General features: G+C 44.4%; 1 protein-coding gene across 1 annotated transcript in view; it reads left to right on the forward strand.

The window, feature by feature from the left end:
- The first annotated feature begins 544 nt into the window (after nucleotides 1–544).
- CRISPLD1 (cysteine rich secretory protein LCCL domain containing 1) overlaps nucleotides 545–24,068 on the forward strand; it is a 108,389-nt gene continuing 84,865 nt past the window's right edge. Inside the window, exons 1-2 of the mRNA XM_040354449.1 lie at nucleotides 545–673; nucleotides 4,930–5,256. Coding sequence (XP_040210383.1) covers nucleotides 4,999–5,256 — 258 coding nt within the window. The 5' untranslated portion in view covers nucleotides 545–673; nucleotides 4,930–4,998. The remainder of the gene's footprint in view (nucleotides 674–4,929; nucleotides 5,257–24,068) is intronic.

Genomic DNA, 24,068 nt, shown 5'->3' on the forward strand with positions numbered 1-24,068 from the left:
ATGGGCACAGTGGTGGCAATTGATGGGCACAGTAGCTGTGTTAGATAGGCACAGTGGCTGCAATTGATGTTTTTTTTTTGTTTTTTTCAGTTTGTTTGCACCCCCCCAAAAAAATTTGAGCACCAGCCACCACTGTTTTATAGACAATTGCAAAAACTACCCCCAGTTGTGTGGGACTTTATTGGCAAAAATACATCAATTGAAAAAGTTTCATGTATTTTATTTATTAGTATATAAGTATATAAGTATATAAAAGCATTCAAAACTTGTTTATACATTGTAATAAATAAAATTGCTGAGACTTTATAATTTGATGTATTTTTGGCAGTAAAAGCGCACACAATCGGGGGTAGATCTGGTAATTGTGTGGAGTAGTGTACAGAGGATTCTTCTTACAAAGGGCTCCTCTCTGTACACAGCCGGCCACCCACCTGAGCAGTCTGTCCCATTGATGTGAATGGAGCGGAGAAGACCCCGCCCACCCGCCGGCTCTGTACTTTACTCTCAGTACAATCCCAGCGACGGCCGGCCCCGCCCACAGCCGGCCGGAGATGGGCATTGAAAGCTGCGCTGTGTGAGCCGGTGCGATCACTGAGTGACAGGCTGCCCGTACTCTGCTCTGATCCCGGAGAGCCCCGGACTCCATACACCCGGATCCACCGCTCCACCAACAGTGAGTACCGGGGGAGAGATCCTGTGTACGTCCTCCTCCATATAAAAGTCATAGATTACAATGTAACCAGCGAGAGATCACTTCTCTGACATCCCATACTCAGAGCACAGTGCTGGGGGTGCAATGTATCTATCCCATACACAGAGTACAGTGCTGGGGGTCTAATGTATCTATCCCATACACAGAGTACAGTGCTGGGGGTGTAATGTATCCATCCCATACACAGAGTACAGTGCTGGGGGTCTAATGTATCTATCCCATACACAGAGTACAGTGCTGGGGGTGTAATGTATCCATCCCATACACAGAGTACAGTGCTGGGGTGCAATGTATCCATCCCATACATAGAGTACAGTGCTGGGGGTGTAATGTATCCATCCCATACATAGAGTACAGTGCTGGGGGTGTAATGTATCCATCCCATACACAGAGTACAGTGCTGGGGGTGTAATGTATCCATCCCATACACAGAGTACAGTGCTGGGGGTGTAATGTATCCATCCCATACACAGAGTACAGTGCTGGGGGTGCAATGTATCCATCCCATACTCAGAGCACAGTGCTGGGGGTGTAATGTATCTATCCCATACACAGAGTACAGTGCTGGGGGTGCAATGTATCCATCCCATACTCAGAGCACAGTGCTGGGGGTGTAATGTATCCATTCCAACATCCCATACACAGAGTACTGTGCTGGGGGTGTAATGTATCCATCCCATACACAGAGTACAGTGCTGGGGGTGCAATGTATCTATCCCATACATAGAGCACAGTGCTGGGGGTGTAATGTATCCATCCCATACACAGAGTACAGTGCTGGGGGTGTAATGTATCCATCCCATACACAGTACAGTGCTGGGGGTGCAATGTATCCATCCCATACACAGAGTACAGTGCTGGGGGTGCAATGTATCTATCCCATACATAGAGCACAGTGCTGGGGGTGTAATGTATCCATCCCATACACAGAGTACAGTGCTGGGGGTGTAATGTATCCATCCCATACACAGTACAGTGCTGGGGGTGCAATGTATCCATCCCATACACAGAGTACAGTGCTGGGGGTGTAATGTATCCATCCCATACACAGAGTACAGTGCTGGGGGTGTAATGTATCCATCCCATACACAGTACAGTGCTGGGGGTGCAATGTATCCATCCCATACACAGAGTACAGTGCTGGGGGTGTAATGTATCCATCCCATACACAGAGTACAGTGCTGGGGGTGTAATGTATCCATCCCATACACAGAGTACAGTGCTGGGGGTGCAATGTATCCATCCCATACACAGAGTACAGTGCTGGGGGTGTAATGTATCCATCCCATACACAGAGTACAGTGCTGGGGGTGCAATGTATCCATCCCATACACAGAGTACAGTGCTGGGGGTGTAATGTATCCATCCCTTACACAGAGTACTGTCTGTGCTGGGGGTGTAATGTATCCATCCCATACACAGAGTACAGTGCTGGGGGTGTAATGTATCCATCCCATACACAGTGTACAGTGCTGGGGGTCTAATGTATCCATCCCATACACAGAGTACAGTGCTGGGGGTGCAATGTATCCATCCCATACACAGAGTACAGTGCTGGGGGTGTAATGTATCCATCCCATACACAGAGTACAGTGCTGGGGTGTAATGTATCCATCCCTTACACAGAGTACAGTGCTGGGGGTGTAATGTATCCATCCCACCATCCCATACACAGAGTACAGTGCTGAGGTGTAATGTATCTATCCCATAGACAGAGTACAGTGCTGGGGGTGTAATGTATCCATCCCATACACAGAGTACAGTGCCGGGGGTGTAATGTATCCATCCCATACACAGAGTACAGTGCTGGGGGTGCAATGTATCCATCCCAACATCCCATACACAGAGTACAGTGCTGGGGGTGTAATGTATCCATCCCATACACAGAGTACAGTGCTGGGGGTGTAATGTATCCATCCCATACACAGAGTACAGTGCTGGGGGTGCAATGTATCCATCCCATACACAGTGTACAGTGCTGGGGGTCTAATGTATCCATCCCATACACAGAGTACAGTGCTGGGGGTGTAATGTATCCATCCCATACACAGAGTACAGTGCTGGGGTGTAATGTATCCATCCCTTACACAGAGTACAGTGCTGGGGGTGTAATGTATCCATCCCACCATCCCATACACAGAGTACAGTGCTGAGGTGTAATTTATCTATCCCATAGACAGAGTACAGTGCTGGGGGTGTAATGTATCCATCCCATACACAGAGTACAGTGCCGGGGGTGTAATGTATCCATCCCATACACAGAGTACAGTGCTGGGGGTGCAATGTATCCATCCCAACATCCCATACACAGAGTACAGTGCTGGGGGTGTAATGTATCCATCCCATACACAGAGTACAGTGCTGGGGGTGTAATGTATCCATCCCATACACAGAGTACAGTGCTGGGGGTGCAATGTATCCATCCCATGCACAGAGTACAGTGCTGGGGGTGCAATGTATCCATCCCATACACAGAGTACAGTGCTGGGGGTGCAATGTATCCATCCCATACACAGAGTACAGTGCTGGGGGTGCAATGTATCCATCCCAACATCCCATACACAGAGTACAGTGCTGGGGGTGCAATGTATGCAATCCATAGACAGTACAGTGTTGGAGGTGCAATGTATGCAATCCATAGGAAGTACAGTGCTGGGGGTACAATGTATGCAGTCCATAGACAGTACCGTGCTGGGGGTGAAATGTATGCAATCCATAGGGAGTACAGTGCCAGGGGTGCAATGTATGCAATCCATAGACAGTATAGTTCTGGGGGTGAAATGTATCCATCCCAAAGACAGTACAGTGCTGGGGGTGTAATGTATGTAATCCATAGGAAGTACAGTGCTGGGGGTGCAATGTGTGTAATCCATAAACAGTACAGTGCTGGGGTGTAATGTATACTATCCATAGGAAGTACAATGCATGTATTCCATAGACAGTACAGTGCTGGGGGTGAAATGTATCCATCCCAAAGACAGTACAGTGCTGGGGGTGCAATGTATGCAATCCATAGGAAGTACAATGCTGGGGGTGCAATGTATGTATTCCATAGACAGTACAGTGCTGGGGGTGCAATGTATGTATTCCATAGACAGTACAGTGCTGGGGGTGCAATGTATGTATTCCATAGACAGTACAGTGCTGGGGATGCAATGTTTGTATTCCATAGACAGTACAGTGCTGGGGGTGCAATGTTTGTATTCCATAGACAGTACAGTGCTGGGGGTGCAATGTATGTATTCCATAGACAGTACAGTGCTGGGGGTGCAATGTTTGTATTCCATAGACAGTACAGTGCTGGGGGTGCAATGTATGTATTCCATAGACAGTACAGTGCTGGGGGTGCAATGTGTGTATTCCATAGACAGTACAGTGCTGGGGGTGCAATGTATGTATTCCATAGACAGTACAGTGCTGGGGGTGCAATGTGTGTATTCCATAGACAGTACAGTGCTGGGGGTGCAATGTGTGTATTCCATAGACAGTACAGTGCTGGGGGTGCAATGTATGTATTCCATAGACAGTACAGTGCTGGGGGTGCAATGTATGTATTCCATAGACAGTACAGTGCTGGGGGTGCAATGTATGTATTCCATAGACAGTACAGTGCTGGGAGTGCAATGTATGTATTCCATAGACAGTACAATGCTGGGGGTGCAATGTATGTATTCCATAGACCATGGGTGCTCAACCTGTGGCCCTCCAGCTGTTGCGGAACTACAAGCCCCATGAGGCATTGCAAGCTGCTCACAGTTACAAGCATGACTCCCAAAAGCAGAGGCATGATGGGAGTTGTAGTGCCATAACATCTGGAGGGCCACAGGTTGAGCACCCATGCCATAGACAGTACAGTACTGGGGGTGCAATGTTTGTATTCCATACACAGTACAGTGCTGGGGGTGCAATGTATGTATTGTATTCCATAGACAGTACAGTGCTGGGGGTGCAATGTTTGTATTCCATAGACAGTACAGTGCTGGGGGTGCAATGTATGTATTCCATAGACAGTACAGTGCTGGGGGTGCAATGTATGCAGACTTGTTGAACATTCTCTCTGTATTCTGCATAGTTGGCTTCTGCAGACACTTGAGCAGTGAGAGTGGAAGGGATTAGCAGAACAATGCACTCTAGTGGCTGCATACACAGAGATCAGACTTCTGTATACCATACACTGTATATATGTACATGAGCTCACTGTCTTCTCCTTCACACAGGGTGTACCCAACAATCAGGAGCCAGCTCTGTCCTGGAGTTGAAGCCAGCAGCCCCCCAGACCTCTGATCATGAATGGTAGAAGTCAAGCATGGCTCAGAGTAACTGTCTTGCTATTCATAGCTCCAACAGTTGCTGCAATGCTCATTCCCAATAGCACACAATTAGAAGGCCTCCTGGAGAAGTACATGGAGGAGGATGGCGAGTGGTGGGTCGCCAAGCAGAGAGGAAAAAGAGCCATCACCGAGAGCGACATGAAGCTCATTCTGGATCTGCATAATAAATTAAGAGGAGAAGTATATCCACCGGCCTCGAATATGGAGTATATGGTAAGAGCCGTTTCTGTCTTTTCTTAGCGATCTGAAGAAGCGTTGACATTTATATACTGGGATCCGACTTGTGAGACCCCCAAGTCACATGATATGTGAAATCGCATGTTAGGCAATGAGAGCTGTCTTTATAACTAATTCAGTCTGACTTTAGAAAAAGTTCTTGTATTACTTCAAGGCGACTTCTCACCGACTTGTGCCCATAGACTTTAATGGAAGTCGAAAAACAATTCTGTAGCATAGGAGGTCAAATCAAGACACCTCACCCCATGTATTGGTCAAAAAAGCGAAAGGGGGGGGGGGGGCTAACAAACCCAGGGACTTTAAAGGTGTCTCAATAAAAAAAATAGATCAAGTAGAAAAATATATAATTTATTTAATTTTTACATACATAATTTATAAAATGGAAGTAAACACAACCACACTTTAATCCTATAAGGATATGTGTGGCTTCAATGAAGAGCCACAAAGAAAACCTGTATACAAGATGCCCAACATGTTTCGCTCTGAGTAGAGCTTCATCAGGCATTTATACAGGAAATGCTAAAAAAGAAGAAATAATCAAACATAAGAAATCAGACATTAAAAACAATACTCAATTGACATGTTCAATGCACAATAAACATACTTTTAACAAGTTTATATAATCAAGTCAACGTTTTTGCAAAAAAAAACGATAAAGAAAGGGAGACAATTTATCATAACAATGTAAGATGCATATACGAAATGTATATGCATCTTACATTGTTATGATAAATTGTCTCCCTTTCTTTATCGTTTTTTTTTTTGCAAAAACGTTGACTTGATTATATAAACTTGTTAAAAGTATATTTATTGTGCATTGAACATGTCAATTGAGTATTGTTTCAATGTCTGATTTCTTATGTATGATTATTTCTTCTTTTTTAGCATTTCCTGTATAAGCTCCTGATGAAGCTCTACTCAGAGCGAAACATGTTGGGCATCTTGTATACAGGTTTTCTTTGTGGCTCTTCATTGAAGCCACGCATATCCTTATAGGATTAAAGTGTGGTTGTGTTTACTTCCATTTTATAAATTATGTATGTAAAAATCAAATTATGTATTTTTCTACTTGATCTATTTTTTTATTGAGACACCTTTAAAGTCCCTGGGTTTGTTACCCCCCCTTTTCGCTTTAATGGAAGTCGCCTCCAAGTCAGATCCTCACCTATATTAATGTAATTTGGATATGACATTTCAGGAACATTAGCCAGGCATTCTGGAAAGCTGCTTCTAAAGTCGCTTCAAATTAGTACTCAAGTCTCCTGGCAAAGTCGCTCCGTAATTCGCAGTAGTGTGAACTGAGCCTAAAGCTGACCATACACGCAGATTTTTTCATTCAGCTTACAGCTGTACAGCACAGATGAATGAATCTCCTGCTGTGGCTATTGTATTCTGACAACTTGCCCCATTGGCTGTCAAAACACCCATCTGATTGGATGCAGCCGCTGTTCAGGCCAAATCCATCGCTTTTAAAAATGGCAGGAGAGGTCACCTCCCCCCTGCTCCCGCCAATCTCCGGTGCTTTTCCGGGCTTTTCCATCCCACTAGAGAACCTGGGATCCGATCCAGCCGTTGCGGCTATTGACAATAGAGGCGTTCGGGGACCGGAAACATCCCTGATCATCTCCATGGTCTTGGAGACTGAAAGCATTAATTTCGTCACTTCCGTTTGGAGAAAATTTAAGCAGTATCTTATTTTTTTTCTGAAAATCATGAGATCAATGTGTGTTGTGTGTTTTTTTTGTTTTGTTTAAACCCACATTTTCAAGAGTAGAGGCGAGACCTGGGTCTTATAAAACCCAGATGTCTCTATAAAGAGGACCTGTCATGCTTTATTGCTATCACATGGGATGTTTTAATTTCTTGTAAGAGCAATAAAAGTGATACAAAATTAAAGGGACAGTGTAAACATAACAAACAAACGTAATGCGCCCCCAGTCACCCCCCATACTCACACGCAGAGGTGAACGCATCTGTAGGTAGCACACACGGTGTGATGTATAAACGCGAATGTTAAAGTGAGAGCAGTAATTATAGCTAATTCTAGATCTCCTTTGTAAATCTAAACTGGTAGCCTGTAAAAAGTTTTAAAGCCGTGTCACCTATGGAGACTTTTAAGTATCGTAGTTTGTGCAGTTTAATCGTATGACGTGTTAGATATCTATTTGAAATGGAACCTTGGATTACGAGCATAATCCGTTCCAGGAGTATGCTCGTAGTCCAAAGTACTCGCATATCAATAGAGTTTCCCCATTGAAGTCAATGAAAGCGAAAATATTTAGTTCCGCATTGACTTGAATGGCATGCAATACCGCATGTGGCCAGAGGCGGGGGGGGGGGGGTGCCGGAGAGCCTTGGAAATGGCCGAAAAGGCTAGAGGACACCTCGGAAAGACTTTTAGGTAGATTCACGTACATAGGATTACATTTAGGATGGCGCAGCCTAGCCTGTTTAGGCTACACCGCCGTAAATTAGTTAGGCTAGTAGTGATTTTCAAACCACTTACCTGCTAATCTACGGCGGCGTAGCCTCAAATGAGCGGGCGTAAGGGCGCCTAATTCAAATGACTAGGAGGGGGGCGTGTTGTATTGAAATGAGGCTTGACCTCACGTTTTTTGACGTTTTTGGACACTGCGCATGCGCCGGGCGACTACATTTCCCAGTGCGCATTGCGGCTAAGTATGCCGTACGGGCCTATTGATTTAGACGTGTACGTAAACTACGTAAATCCCGATTCGCGGACGACTTGCGCAAAAGACGTAAAAAATTCGAACCTCGCGGCGGGAACGGCGGCCATACTTAACATTGTTATTCCACCTCATAGGTGGAATAACTTTAGGCGGCCTATCCCTTACGGAAACGACGTAATGCGACGGTGTAGGCCTGGCGTACGTTCGTGAATCGGCATATCCCCTCATTTACATAATCTACGCCGGCCGCAATGGAAGCGCCATCTAGCGGCCAACAGAAACATTGCAAGCTAAGATAGAACGGCGCAAGCCGGCCTATCTTAGCTTTGTTTAAGTATATCTCTGTTTGAGAATACACTTAAACAAACGCCGGCGTAGATTCAGAGTTAAGCCGGCCTAACTCTTTGTGAATCTACCTACATGTTCTCAAGATTTAGCTGTGCTGTCCTCTGGCCTTTCTGTGCATTTGTGAACAGCGCCGATCGGCTGCGATTGGTGACGTTCGGCTTAGCTCAGCTCCCGCGCCCCCCCCCCACCTCAGGCCAAACGCGCTACTGCACACCGCTTTTGTCTGAATCGTGCTCATTTTGCAAGACAACACTCGCAAACCGAGTTACTTTTTTTGCGTTACTCGCAATCCGAGGTTCCACTGTACTTCGCGTAACATCACCTAATTATATTTTACCCCAAAATTCTGTTGTATATTGTGTTTTCTTCCACTAAAATTCATTAAAGTGTACTTATTCCCTAAAACCTGAAATAAAAAAAAACGCTCCAACAAATGCTATGCAACATAAAAAAAAAAAAAAAAAAAAAAAAAAAAATATATATATATATATATATATATATATATATATATATATATATATATATATATATATATATATATATATATATATATATATATATATATATATATATATATATAATATTTGGGGGTACTACTGATTTTTACATGTAGGAGAGAAGTGTCAGAATAGGCCTGGTCTTAAGATCTGCTCTGGAGCTGTTAATATGCGGATATCAACTTGCAAAGCACTGTAAATCCGTACAACCAATCGGATGTCTTGGTCCGTTTGGTCTAAAGATGTAGAAACTTGAATAGTTGGAGAGGTTGCAAATCATTGCTGTTTGAACTGTCCAAAAATATCAAAGGCTAAGTACCAGATATGATCGGCTAACAGGGTAGATTAAAATCAATGATTTTTTTTTTTTTATCTGATTTGTTGGGGATTCAAATTGGATTTTTTTATTTATTTTTTATCACATTTTATTTTAATATGTTTTTGGAGTAAACATCTATCTTAAAATAGTTTTCTATTTTAAGATACATTTAATAATTTAGTTTATTCAGCATGAAATGGAGCTTAGTTATGTAGCATGGGGCTGTATATTCTGCAATATTAAACATTTTGGTAAACAAATTCAATAAATGCAAGCTGAGATAACCTGCACTGTATTGATGCATTTGCACAATTTTATAGTAACAATGAGATAAAACAAAGTTCAGGAATATTCCTTTATTTTTTGTTTTGAAAATCTATGTACACTACAAACTGTATGATTGTTTAAAGAAAAATGCATCTGTGCCAGGCTCTATGTGTGAGGAGCTTTTTAAAAACGTTTTTTTTTCATGCCGAAAAATTATCGCGTGTACGTGGCATAAGAGCCGGTTCACACAGGGGCGGCACGACTTTGGGGGCGACTCTGCAAGGTGACCTGAAGACAACTTCAGAGGCGACATGCAAAATGACTTCTGTATAGAAGTCAATGCAAGTCGCCCCCAAAGTCGTACAAGAACCTTTTTCTTGCGTCGCTCCTAACTAGGATACCTTCATTTTGTTTACAGATATTAAAGATTCTAACTACCATCAAAAATGAGTCCTTGCATTTAAAGAGCACCTGTCATTTCAGATCCACCATGGCAGCGCCTGTTAGCGGGCATCCACTCACCTGCTGCCACCCTGTCCCTCACCTTGTTGTGTCTCTGCCACATCACCAGCTGTCCCATTGAAGTGAATGTGACTGTCGGTGAGTCAACAGAGGGTCAGAGGAGGAGCCGCAGCGGTACAGAGATGACAGTTGCTCTTGAAAAATTATGATTTAAACCTAGTTGATTTAATTCAAGCCTTTTTACTAGCGATTTAAATCAAATCCACCCTGTCGGCCAGGAATGGACTGGCCATTGGGACTACAGGGAGTTTCCCGGTGGGCCGATGGCTCAGTGGGCCAGCTTCAGTAACAGTGGACCGCCGCCCCCATCCGCTCCTCTGTCTCTCCCTTCCTGCAGCGCTCACCTGGGGGGAACAAAGAAGCGGGGGGAGGACCAGAGGAGCAGGGGGGATGACAGAGGAGCATGGGGGCGGGGACAGACAGCTGACTCAACGGCTATGGCCTGGGAGTTTCTCCCTTCTGCCTAATCTTGTCCCATAAGGGGGACACCGAACTGATTCTTTCCCCCGGGTGAAATAATGTCTAGCATCCCCACTGGTACTGCCTATAAGAGTACCAGTACCAGCCGTTCTACTCTAATAAAGTAGAACAGCTAGTGGCTAGTGATGGGGGAGAGGGGGCTTGGGTGGCCAGGGGGGTGCGGGAGTTGTCCGGCCCCCATGGGAGAGACCTGTCAAAGTGGGCCAGTCTGGATGAAGTCCAGGGCCAAATTTCTGTCCCAGTCCAGCCCTGCTGTCGCCTTATTCTTTATTAGTTAAAATGCAGGAAATACAGCATAGCAACAAAACTCAAAGACATGTAGTAGTTGTAATCCTTACATATACCCAGTCAATTGATTGGCCTCAGATGATACACAGAAATTAAACAAATCCTTCTACATAAGTTGTACCTGTTTATCGAAAGTCTTCTCTACATCTGTCCAGTTCAAAGCTTGTCTGAGCTGTCAGAAAAAAGGGACAGAAAGCTGAAATTACACTCTACAGAGTTCAATGAGGAAAACTCTGATCGCTGATTGGAGGGAAGGCAGACCTTCCTTCACACAGGAACATAACTGAGGCTGCCAATCAGACTTTAGCACCCTCCTCTGTCACCTTTTTTCATCTTGGTGTCAGGAAACCTTGGCAGAAGTGACTTCTGCTGACTTTTTTGGGCTGATAGGAGCCTTGCTGTGAGACCAACATCCCAGCTTGCTGTAATAGCTGAGGGGTATAGCATTGCTCTTGATCACTGTTTGAACTGTCCTTTAAAACAAATCTGATTTAGCGGTCTTTCATTGTTTATTTTATTGTACAGACAAAAATACAGTGCCTTGAAAAAGTATTCATACCCCATTGAATGTTACAACAAAAAAAGTAAATGTATTTTTTGGGGAATTAATGTGATAGAACAACACAAAGTGGGACATAATTGTGAAGTGGACGGAAAATGATAAATTGTTTTCAAAATCTTTTACAAATAAATATGTGAAAAGTGTGGTGTGCATTTGTATTCAGCCCCCCGGAGTCAATACTTTGTAGAACCTCCTTTCACTGAAATTACAGCTGCAAGTCTTTTTGAGGATGTCTCTACCAGCTTTGCACATGTAGAGAGTGACATTTTTGCTCATTCTTCTTTACAGTAGCTCAAGCTCTGTCAGATTGGATGGAGAGCATCTGTGAACAGCAATTTTCCAGTCTTGCCACAGATTCTCAACTGGATTTAGGTCTGACCTTTGACTGGGCCATTCTAACGCATAAATAAGCTTTGATTTAACCATTCCATTGTAACTCTGGCTGTATGTTTAGAGTCGTTGTCCTGCTGGAAGGTGAATCTCCACCCCAGTCTCAAGTCTTTTGCAGACTCTAATGCCGCATACTCACGATCGGAAATTCCGACAACAAAAGCGTGGATTTTTTTGCGACGGAATGTTGGCTCAAACTTGTGTTGCATACACACGGTCACACAAATGTTGTCTGAAATTCCGAACGTCAAGAACGCGGTGACATACAACACTACGACGAGCCGAGAAAAATTAAGTTCAATGATTGCGAGCATGCGTCAAATTGATTCTGAGCATGCAATCGGAATTTCCGACAAGAACTTTTGTGAACCAGATCTGAAATTTTTGTTGTCGGAAATTCCTACAAAAAGCTCACGTCGAACATTTGTTGTCGGAATTTCCGACCGTGTGTATGCGACATAACAGGTTTTCTTCTAAGATTGCCCTGTATTTGGCTCTATCCATCTTCCCATCAACTCTGACCTGCTTCTCTGTCCATGCTGAAGAAAAGTTTCCCCACAACATGATGCTGCCACCACCATGTTTCATAGTGGGGATGGTGTGTTCAGGGTAATGTGCAGTGTTAGTTTTCAGCCACACATATAGCCAGATTCAGAGAGACTTACGACGGCGTATCAGTAGATACGCCGTCGTAAGTCCGAATGAGCTCCTACGCCGTCATATCTTGGCTGCATATTTACGCTGGCCGCTAGGGGCGTGTACGTGGATTTACGAGTCAAATATGTAAATGAGCAAGATACGCCGATTCACAAACGTACGTACGCCTGTTGCAGTAAGCTACGCCGTTTATGTAAGACATACGCCGGCGTAAAGATAAAACACCTCTATAGGTGGCGCAGCCCATGCAAAGTAAGGACGTCGGAACAAGCGTATCTTTTTACGTCGTTTGCGTAAGTCGTACGCGAATAGGGCTGTGCGTAAGTTACGTTCACGTCACAGGCATTGAGCCGACGTATCTTTGGGTGTAAATACGACGTGATACTGAGCATGCGTGCGCATGTGCCGTTCGTTCGGCCATGCATCTACATGGGGTCAAGCCTCATTTAAATACAACACGGCCCCTACCAGCCTACTTTGAATTACGCACGCTTACGCCGGCCCATTTACGCTATGCCGCCGTAACTTAGGACGCAAGTGCTTTGTGAATACAGCACTTGCCTTTCCTTCACCACGTTCTGATGTGAACCAGCCCTTAAAACTTGTAGTTGCTTTTCACTTCATTTAAAAAAAAAAAAAAAGTTTGTCTCACCAGTTGTTGCTTTTAACACCTTTCAGACCACGCTATAGACAAAAGATGGCTACAGCACGGTTGTTCAGTTCTGGGAGGGTGTCCATGGACATAACCCTGCCCCCTGCGATGCACGTTTGGTGCGCTCTGTGGCTGATCACAGATTGCGGTAAAGAGCTAATCACAGCTGTCCTTTACCATGTGATCAGCTGTGTCCAATCACAGATCACATGTAAACCGACTTGCTGGTTATTGGTAGTTTTTTCCTCCCACGCTGTGTGTCTGTGTGAAGAAAGGAGAGCTGTTAACCGGCAAGGCTGTTGGCACATCATTTACACTGATAATCAGGGCAGCCAATTGGTGCTAATCTGTGCCTGTTGGTGCCTCCTCATCAGTCACACCTATCAGTGGCTCCTTATTAGTGCCCATTGGAACTAGTATCCTGTGATGTGCTCAGTGCATTCATTTTCCTACCAGGAAGTTTGGGTAAGCAGCACAGAGAGCTCTTGAGCGGGTTACAATAACCATTTTTAAAAGTGTCGGGCAAAAGAAATACCGTATTTATCGGCGTATAACATGCACAGGCGTATAATACGCGCCCTAACTTTAAGGCCGGGTACAGACGAGCAAACATGTACGATGAAACTGGTCCGTCGGACCGTTTACACCGTACATGTCTGCCCGGGGATTTCTGTATGGTGGCTGTACTCACCATCATACAGAAATCCGCACGTAAACAATACGCGGGGCGTGTCTGCGCCGTCGCGGCGACGATGACACGGCGACGTGGGCGGCCCTGCCTGTTCAATGCTTCCACACATGCGTCGAAGTCATTCGACGCATGCGAGGGATGGCGAGCGCTCGGACATGTACGGTAGGTCTGTACAGACGACCGAACATGTCCGAGCGGGCAGGATTCCAGCGGGCTGTTTTAAAACAAGTCCCGAAATATTTGCCTGCTGGAAAAAGGCCCGGCGGGCAAATGTTTGCTGGAATCCTGCCCGCTCGGGCCTACACACGACCGAACATGTCTGCTGAAACTGGTCCGCGGACCAGTTTCAGCAGACATGTTCGGTCGTGTGTACGGCCCATAAGAGGGACGTTTCAGGAAAAAAACTTTCCACTGCCCTTTGCGTATAACACACAGGCACAGTTTACCCTCTATTTTCAGGGTAAAAAAGTGAGTATTATATGCCAATAAATACAGTAATTAAGCCGTATATTGCAGAATGTTTCCTTCCATTTAAAGTGTTTGTAAACCCATTACAACCACTTTAACCTACAGGTAAGCCTAGATTAAGGCTTACCTGTAGGTGCAAGAAATATCTCCCAAACCTAAAAGGTTTAAGAGATATTTTCAGAAATAGCGGTACCGATGGGCCGTAGACATCGGGTGCAGGCGCACTGAGCGTGCCGTTTCTAATGACGATCATGCCGTTAGTGGCGGCACCCGGAGTGACATCATCGCGGCTCCGGCCCGTCACAGCGCTGGAGCCGTGATGCCTGGAAGTCACTCTGGGAGAGATGGTGGCTTCGGAGGTGGCGAGCGAGGGCTGCTGCGGGGGCTTCGATCTAAGGTAAGTAATTCATAATGAGCTAGTATGCTATGCATACTAGCTCATTATGCCTTTGCCTTGCAGGGTGTATTTTTTTTTTTTTCTAATGAGAGGGTTTACTTCCTCTTTAACAGAGTGGATTAATAAAAAAATACAGCATTTAATGCTACTTTAAGGGCTTACCCAAACACGTATAATAAACTTTAAACAACCTCAGAACATAATAGACCTAGCGTTTTAAGGTGCAGACCAAACCATAAATCATTTCCAGATAATCCTATCATCCATCCAGGACTAGACTCAATGACTAGCCCCCACTTAAAACACTGTGATAACGCTTAAAACAGTAAAAGGAGAGGGAGGATGGGAGCCATGGTCTGCTTCTCCCCAGACGGTCTGATAAGTGAGGGAATGGAGAGCTATTTATAGGTTGCAAGCGTGAGAACAAACAGCCAAAATTAAAAGCCAATGGGTGAACTGTTACTGGGCAACTCTGTGCAGAAATCTCCAATAGCAATCTGCCAAAGAGAAAGGGAAGGGGGAGAGAGAAGCAAAGCACAGATTGCACTATCCCATGGGATAACCGCTAGACCTGGGGTCTCAAACCGACGGCTCACAAGCTGTTGAACTACAAATCCCATCATGCCTCTGCCTATGGGAGTCATGCTTGTAACTGTTAGCCTTGCAATGCCTCATGGGAATTGTAGTCCTGCAACAGCTGAAGTGCCACCAGTTTGAGACCCCTGCGCTAGACACTAGGGACCTGGTCATGGGATAGTACAAAAGAGCACCAGAATGCAAAGGCCCAACCATAAACCATTGGTAAATGATCATACCACATTGTCTATCCAGGGTTGACTGGATGTCCACCCCCACCAGCTGATGCCTATCCAGAATCAAACAATTGAGCCTGAACTAGTATCTAGTCCTGCAGTATTCTGTAATCCCCTATAAAAACAGAGTTAGTTAGGTACCTGGTAACTCCTTTTTTAGGAAGTCTTCCAGGGCAGTATCTAAGGGAATTACATCATCCACCATTTTAAAAAGCCGTCACATACCTCAGTGCCTCAGTAATATATAAGTACTAGAGCAGTGGTTCTCAACCTGGGGGTCGGGACCCTCTTGGGGGTCAAATGATGATTTGCCAGGGGGTCACCAAATCATGGGCTGTTCCTGAAGCCCGCAGCCACCCACTCAGCCACCCGTTCAGTTCACGGAATGGCTGGGGGGCAGAGACTAGAAATCAGCTGACATGAGGAATGTGAATTGGAAGAGGCTGGAGGAGACCCTATCTCCTGATTTCAGCATAGGTGTCACTGCTACGAGACACTACAAAGTCTGAGACACCGTGAATGCGGAGATACAGTGAGCAACACTACCTGTGATTATAGTTGCCATTAAAAGTCCTCACTACAGTTCTCAGATCAGCAGATGACCTTGAATAAGAGCAACTAAATTGACTGATCAGAACTCCCTGCCAGCACCACCACTGATCCTACTAACCCTACCCCCCACCAAGAAATAAGAGAAGAAATAAAAATAGAGAATGCATGGTAGGGAGAGAAAAAGAGGGGAAGGAACAAAGAAAAAGGGAGCGAAAGATGGCTAGAGAGAGGAATGGGGGGGGGGGGGAGAAAGAAGAACAAAGAGATAGAGGGGTACATCCTCAAATGTACCATAAGGAGTTTTAATATTGTACGAGTGGAAGGGACTCAGGGAGCGCTAAATGTCCATGGGTTAGGGGCACAAATTACTTGTCTTACCTTGGATGCTGACAATGCACGCTACAAAAATAACTTTACCGTTAGGGGTTCCCGCAACTTGGGAAATTTTATCAAGGGGTCACGGTTTATCAAGGTTGAGAACCACTGTACTAGAGGAACAGCAGGCAAATATACACCATCCTTCCATTAAAACTTCGACCTAGAAAATAAAAAATAGGGATGGGTATGAGTGCTGCCCTAGAAGACTTCCTAGAAAGGGAATTACCCAGGTACCTAACTCTGTTTTCTCAAGTTGTCTTCCAGGGCAGCATCTGAGAGGATTTAGCAAGGAATACTACTAAGGGAGGGGGGGGGGGGTCAACAGCCTGCAGCACCTTTCTACTGAAAAATTGGTCCTGGGTGGACAGGAAATCAATTCTGCAGTATTTTGTAAGGGTCCCGAAGCGCGACCAGGTTACCACCTGTCAGATCTGGTCTGAAGTAGCTCCTGCTTTCTCCACATATAAAGATGACCAGGCCCTGGTAGAATGGGCTGTGATTCCCTTGGGTGGTACCTGGTTGAGATTGGTTGATTTAAGAGATGCTAGTCTGATCTAACTGCTAGCTCTGTGGAGCTATTGGGGCAAACCCCTTCCTCTATCCATACTGATGTCAAAGATTTGTGAAGTGACCTCTGACTCCACTGAGAGGTTCTACAGGGAACCCCTAAATTAAATCAGTTTTAGGAATCGTACTGAAATCAATTCATCTGTGGGCCATGGGAATAATGCTCCACATGCTGGAAGACCATGGTAACCACAAACCCCTACAGTGGTGATCATAAGGCCACTCTTAAAAGTGGCCACAAAAAAACATCGCTGTTGATGCTACTTGGCTTGCTAAGTGTCATTGGCCCCGGAACCACCCAGGCAACATCCAATGAGCAGCCAATCAGGCACTGTAAGCATGAGACACTGCTTTCTGCCCCTGGTTTGGTCTGAAAAAAAAGAGATCACCCATACCTGAGTTGGAGGGAACTACTGTAATGACTATAGACCTGAGGATAAAACCGTATAGTAGAATTCCAAGATACCTAGACCAAATATTCCACTGCAACTCCTGATGTGTCCAAATAGCTGCTTAAATCATGGACTAACAAACAATGCCCTTGACCATCAGTGTAGAAAGGGGTAACAGGTGTTAGGTGTTCTTCCTGCGTATTAAGTCTGAGTCCCCCCCCCTAAAAGACTCTGGTGCTAGTTGTAATACTGGCATGAGTAGAGTTGGGTAGATCCCTGCTTAACCACTTGCCAACTGGGCCAAAGTCGAATGACAGCTACAACGCTGTGTGATAATTCTGGGAGGGCGCACAATGACATCCTTTCAGAACCGCACTCCCTGGGGCGGACACGTGGGAGTGTCCATTCTTGCAGGGTTCTTGGGACCTGGCATGTCATGGATCGGGGTGAAGGGCCTTTACCAAGTGATTGCTCCATCCAATGATGGAGCGATCACTGTCAACAAACCGACGTCGTGTCTTGTTTTTTCCTCTTCTCACTCCGATCATGTGAGGAGAGGAGGGAGAAGCTGCTTAAGTTTTTCTATTTTATACATTCCAAGTGCCCAGCAGTGCACATCTGTGCCTATGGGACACGTTTACATATATTCTTTTTTCAGCTGCTGCGATTTTGGAAATGGTCAGGGACTTTATTAAATGCAAAATGGTGCCTTTTAGTTCAATAGACTTCAATGGAGATGCTGGCGTGTTTTTGATGCGTTTTTGACGCATTTTGCATCTTCTAATCCAGTGTTTCTTAACTCCAGTCCTCAAGGCGCCCCAACAGGTCATGTTTTCAGGCTTACCATTATTTTGCACAGGTGATTTGATCAGTTTCACTGCCTTAGTAATTACCACAGCCATTTCATCTGAGGGAAATCCTGAAAACATGACCTGTTTGGGCGCCTTGAGGACTGGGAGTTGAGAAACACTGTTCTAATCTGCCCAACAACAAATTGGCAAAAATAAAAACGAAAAAACGGCATTTAAAACGCAAAACACAAAACAGAGTGTGAAAAAAGCACTGCAGAAACTGATTTAAAAGTAAACCGTTTAGGTGTGAAGCGAACCTTAAGATAAAAAACATTTTATTGCTTTCTGTCCTTGCCCTTCCCTGTGTGAAGAGGAAGAGAGGGGAAAAGAGATCTAGCATTGTGCATGGCTGCATTTCTTCTTCCCTCTTGTTCTCTTCATACAGGGACTGGGGCAGCAGCAGGATTCTTTTTCTCCTTCTGCCGTCAATCAAATGCAGTAGGGAGGAAGTGGGAGATAGGTCTAAGTCTGGCTGTGTGTGTGTCTATGGAGTGCGGCTCCATAGACACAGCCTGGGGAGCGAGCACGCACTGTGTGCCCCCATAACAAGCTACTTGCTTTGGGGGCACAAGAAGAGGAGGAGCCAGGATCACCAAGGGGGGACACCAGAAGCAAGCAGGAAACAACTTGCTATAGGGAAACAAAGAAGAAAGAGGAGGAGCCAAGATCACCAGCAGGGGGCCCCAGATGCAAGCGACTTGCTATAGGGAAACACAAAGAAGAAAGAGGAAGAGCCAAGATCACCAGCTGGGGACCTCAGAAGGAGAGGTTTGGTCAGTGGGCACTTTTTATTTTTCTCTGTCTTGCATTTAATAAATATAGTAAAGGTTTGGCATCTTTCTACTGAAGATAACTCTTTAAAGTCCAGCCCAACATTCGTTTTTCAAAAAGCAAAATACTTTTCAAGTACATATTAACAAAAGTTATTCATAGTTTTACTAATTCGTTTTCTATAGAAAACGTTCACATCCTGAGTAGAATAGCCTGTCCCCTGCCAGCAGGCTGCAAAAAATTACCCTTGCTCTCTGCGTGGAGGCAAGGGTCTCTGCAGAAGTTCAACATGGCCCATAATGAGTCAAAGCCAGAGCTTTTTTATCAGCAGGAAGTGTGAGCTTTATTGCTTGCAGTATAGGGTGACTCAACAGGGCGCATGTTGGACCTCCACAGAGCGCCTACTGCTTACACACAGAAAGAAAGTGTACTTCTCTGGTGGATTGAAGCTGCATGCTGTCAGCTGGTGAATTGTCTGTCAGATTTCCCCCACAGCTATACTGGACAGCTTTACAGACGGTCTCTTTCACAGTTAGTGGGATCACACTGTGTGTGCTGTGGTTTGGCCTCAGCCTGAGTGTATGTGCGGTTTACCCACGATTTAAGGTGCACTGCCATTGAATTCTATTAAACCGTGCATTTTCTGAAAGCAGACTTTGCAGGCGCTTTCATGAAAATGCGCGGTCTAATAGAATTTAATGGTATTGCACCTAAAATCACCAGTAAGAAAAAACTGCCGCTCCAGGTGAGCACACCTAAGGCAATCACTGTCCACTCAGGAACCAACGGGTGCCGGCAATGCACAAAGCATGCAAAAGAAGAAACGAATATGGACAGCCGCACTCCAGTAAGTCTAAAAAAGACGTGACCTTTATTGGGTTAAAAGAAAATGCTATGACTAAGCATTGAGGTTCAATGTGAAACGCGTCAGTTGTTTCCCACTGTATGCTGTTTTTTTGTAGTGCATTTTCTTTTTACCCAATAAAGGGCACATCTTTTTTAGACTTACTGGAGTGCGGCTGTCCATATACGTTTTTTCTTTTGCATAAAACCACCAGTATGCTGCACACATACAATCACGCATCGGCCAAACCACCGCGCACCTGTGTAAACCCCATCTTACACGAGTGCCCACACTGAAAGACCAATGTATCAATATGTTTTTGGACTGTAGGAGGCAGCAGAGCAAATGGAGAGGACACACAGCAGAAGGGTGAAGACACAAGTCAAAAGTCATGGGTGTTCAACCTTCTAAAGACCATTGACCACTTCAGTGATTTGGTAACTAGTCATGGGCTACAATGAAAGGAAATGGTTCAGAGTTAGAATTGTTTTTTTTTTTAAATAGCATAATGACGATTTTAAAACGATCGGTAGCATAATTCTTCTTGGGACCAATCCCTGTTTAATCGCAATCACAAAAAAAAAAGAGTGGATGACATTGGTTTTGAATACTGTCATTGTTTTATCCTATTTTGACAAGACACACTCTATTAGTCATGCATGCCATAAATCTGGCCTTTATGGAAGAGTGGCAAGAAGAAAGTCATTGTTTATTAGAAAGCCATAATTTTGCAAGAAGCCATGTGGGGGACACTGCAAACATGTGGAAGAGATACTCTGGTCAGATGAGACCAAAATTTTACTTTTTGACCTAAAAGCAAAACGTTATGTATGGTGGGAAAACTGCACATCACCATGAACACACCATCCCCACTGTGAAACATTGTGGTGGCAGCATAATGTTTTGGGGATGCTTTTCCTCAACAGGGACAGGGAAGCTGGTCAGAGTTGATGGGAAGATAGATGAAGCCAAATGCAGGACAATCATAGAAGAAAACCTGTTAGAGTCTGCAAAAGACTTGGGACTGGGGCAGAGGCTCACCTTCCAGCAGGACAATGACCCTAAACATACAGCCAGAGCTACAATAGAATGGTTTAAATCAAAGCATATTCATGTGTTTAGAATGGCCCCATCAAAATCCAGACCTAAATCCAATTGAGAATCTGTGGCAAGACTTGAAAATTGCTGTTCAGGGACACTCTCCATCCAATCTGACAGAGCTGGAGCTATTTTGCACAGAATTGGCAAAAATGTCACTCTCTCTAGATGGGCAAAGCTGCAAAAAAACTTGCAGCTGTAATTGCAGCGAAAGGGGGTTCTACAAAGTATTGACTCAGGTTCAAACAAAGTGATGCATCGCTCAGAGCAGTGGAGTTTAAGTGAAAACTGGAAGTTGTAATCTGGGTGCCTAAGCAGTGATGTCCTGCCATCCACCAAAAGACAAGACAGTCATCAAGAAAAGACAGCTGGCAACTCCATAGTCCTCAAGTATTTTTATTTTGCAATACCAGTGAGTACAGAGACAGTGGCAGATGCGTTTCGGCAAAAAGCCGAGTTCACAGCACGCCACTCAGAGGGGCTGAATACAAATGCACGCCACACTTTTCACATATTTACCGTATATACTCGAGAATAAGCTGACCCGAGTATAAGCCGAGGTACCTAATAATACCACAAAAAACTGGCAAAACGTATTGACTCGAGTATAAGCTGAGGGTGAGAATGTAGCAGCCACTGTAAGAGGAAAAGAGGGTCAACAGCCCATTGCAACCTCACTGTGCCCATCGTCACTGTACCCATTGTCACTGTGCCCCGTCATCACTGTACCTGAAATTGAGAGGCTGCGGGCGTCCATTCAATGTTTAGAACTCGCAGTCTCCTCCTGGTCCCTTCCGTGATAGGCGTTTCTCAGCTGACACAGTTCCGCCTATCACAGACGTTCTCTCAGACTCAGTTTCCCAGCAGACACTGTGTTCAGTGTTCCGCCAATCACGGACGTCCGAGGATGAAAAGGCGTCCGTGATTGGCAGAACACTGAACACAGTGTCTGCTGGGATGGGTGAGGATGAGAGAACGTTCATGATAGGCGTTTCTCAGCAGACAGAGTTCTGCCTATCACGGGTACACTGCCAGGTACACTGACTCGAGTATAAACCGAGGGGGGGCATTTTCAGTCCAAAAAAAAGGCCTGAAAATCTCGGCTTATACTCCAGTATATACGGCAGGGCTCGACAAATCCCGGTCGCCAGGTCGCCATGGCGACTAGAAATAGCATCCTGGAGACTTGGCTTGGAAAGTGGGCAAAAAAAAAAAAAAAAAAAAAATTTTTTTGTGAAGTCCCCAGCTCTTCCTTGTGTGAGCTGGTGCCATCTGGTGGTGGCCGTTGGTATTACAAGTTAAGCATTACAAGTTAAACAGCAATTCTAATGTAATTTTTCACTATTTTCACTGCCATCTTCTTCCCTCTAATTAGAACCCCCAAACATTATATATACTTTTTATCCTAACACCCTAGAGAATAAAATGGCGATTGTTGCAATACTTTCTGTCACGCTGTATTTGCGCAGCGGTCTTACAAGCGCACTTTTTTGGGAAAAAATTAGTAAAAAAAACAGTAAAGTTATCCCCATTTTTTTTAATATGAAAGATAATGTTAGACCGAGTAAATTCATACCCAACATGTCACGCTTCAAAATTGCGTCCGCTCGTGGAATGCCGACAAACTTTTACCCTTTAAAATCTTCATAGGCGACGTTTAAATAAATCTACAGGTTGCATGTTTTGAGTTACAGAGGAGGTCTAGGGCTAGAATTATTGCTCTCGCTCTACCAATTGCGGCGATACCTCACATGTGTGGTTTGAACACCGTTTACATATGCGGGCGCTGCTCACGTATGTGTTCGCTTCTGCGCGCATGCTCGTCGGGACGGGGTCTGTTTTCTGGCTCCTAACTTTTTTAGCTGGCTCCTAGATTCCAAGCAAATTTGTCAAACCCTGATATACGGTATTTGTAAAAAAAAAAAAAAAATGAAAACCATTTATCATTTTCCTTCCTCTTCATAATTATGTGCCACTTTGTGTTGGTCTATCACATAAAATCCCAATAAAATATATTTATGTTTTTGGTTGTAACGTGACAAAATGTGGAAAATTTCAAGGCGTATAAATACTTTTTTTAAGGCACTGTAACTATATAAAAAGTGCCATACCTGGAATTCTTCTTCAAAGGCCAGAGATAAGATTGACATATACAGAAAAAGTCAAATTTTGCATCTAATCTCAGCTGCCTGCAACTCTGGACCTACCGTTCGTTTTTACTTGACATCCGTGTGTGTGTGTGCGTGTTTTTTTTTTTTTTTTTTTTTAATATATATTATATTATTATGTATTTTTCATTGTATTCTTATTTTGCATTGCTAGATTTGTGACAGGTGTATTTTAAATATATTTTCATCAATCTGTATGACAAATAATTAGGCAAAAGCTAACAATGTAGTGTTTGACGTTTTTGACAGTAATAAGGTTGGGAACTGATTTAAACAGAATCTGACAGTGCTTGAATTACAGGGAATTTGGATGACTCGCTGGTAAGGTGATCTCCCTCTTCTCTCATTTTTTGCATTTAAGCAGCTGATACTTTCCAACTTGAGTATGTTTACTTTTTACACTTTGACTATGGTGGGAATCTGATTCATTACGAAGCCAAAATTAGACATATGAAATATTTACCAGTTTGACTTACATTTTATTTGTCAGTTTAAATACAATTATTAAAGCATCCATCTGAAATCAAGGCAAATGTACTGTAAATTGAAAAAAGTTTCCTAGGTGCACTAAAAACCTGACAAATTTTGAATCGCTCCATTTACACCAAATAGTGATACATTTTGTTTTTTTGACTGACATTTTTCTTTACCCTTTAAGTGCCAACGCCTCCTGGCTGTTTAAGAGTCATATGGCGCTGGGCGGCAGGGCTTAAGATCACCTGACCGCCATCATTTTCTGTCACATGATCCGAAGATGCCCGATCACATGGAGCTATCGGGAGCTTTTCGGTTAAGCGATGGTAACTGTGCCAGAAGCACGCAGCGCACGTGTATTAGCAGAAATTTGCGCAAATACGCTGACCCTAATCACCAGGTACAGAGAGGCCACATATTTTCATAGAGTTGGCGCCAAACTAGTTTAGTCATATGCAAAGTAGAACTTACTGGGAGTGGGGGAACCAGCAGTGTCACCAATGAGAGCTATATTGCTTTATACAGTGCTATCAGTCTAACACAGTGAAGATGCTTACAGGAGGGAAAAGTCCATAGTTCTTCTATGCTTTACTTGTGCAATCACAGGCTGGGGGCATGGAGGTGACACCATTGTATGCCCCCTAAAGTAGAGC

Source organism: Rana temporaria, chromosome 5, assembly GCF_905171775.1.
Source record: "Rana temporaria chromosome 5, aRanTem1.1, whole genome shotgun sequence".
In the NCBI taxonomy this organism is placed as follows: domain Eukaryota; kingdom Metazoa; phylum Chordata; class Amphibia; order Anura; family Ranidae; genus Rana; species Rana temporaria.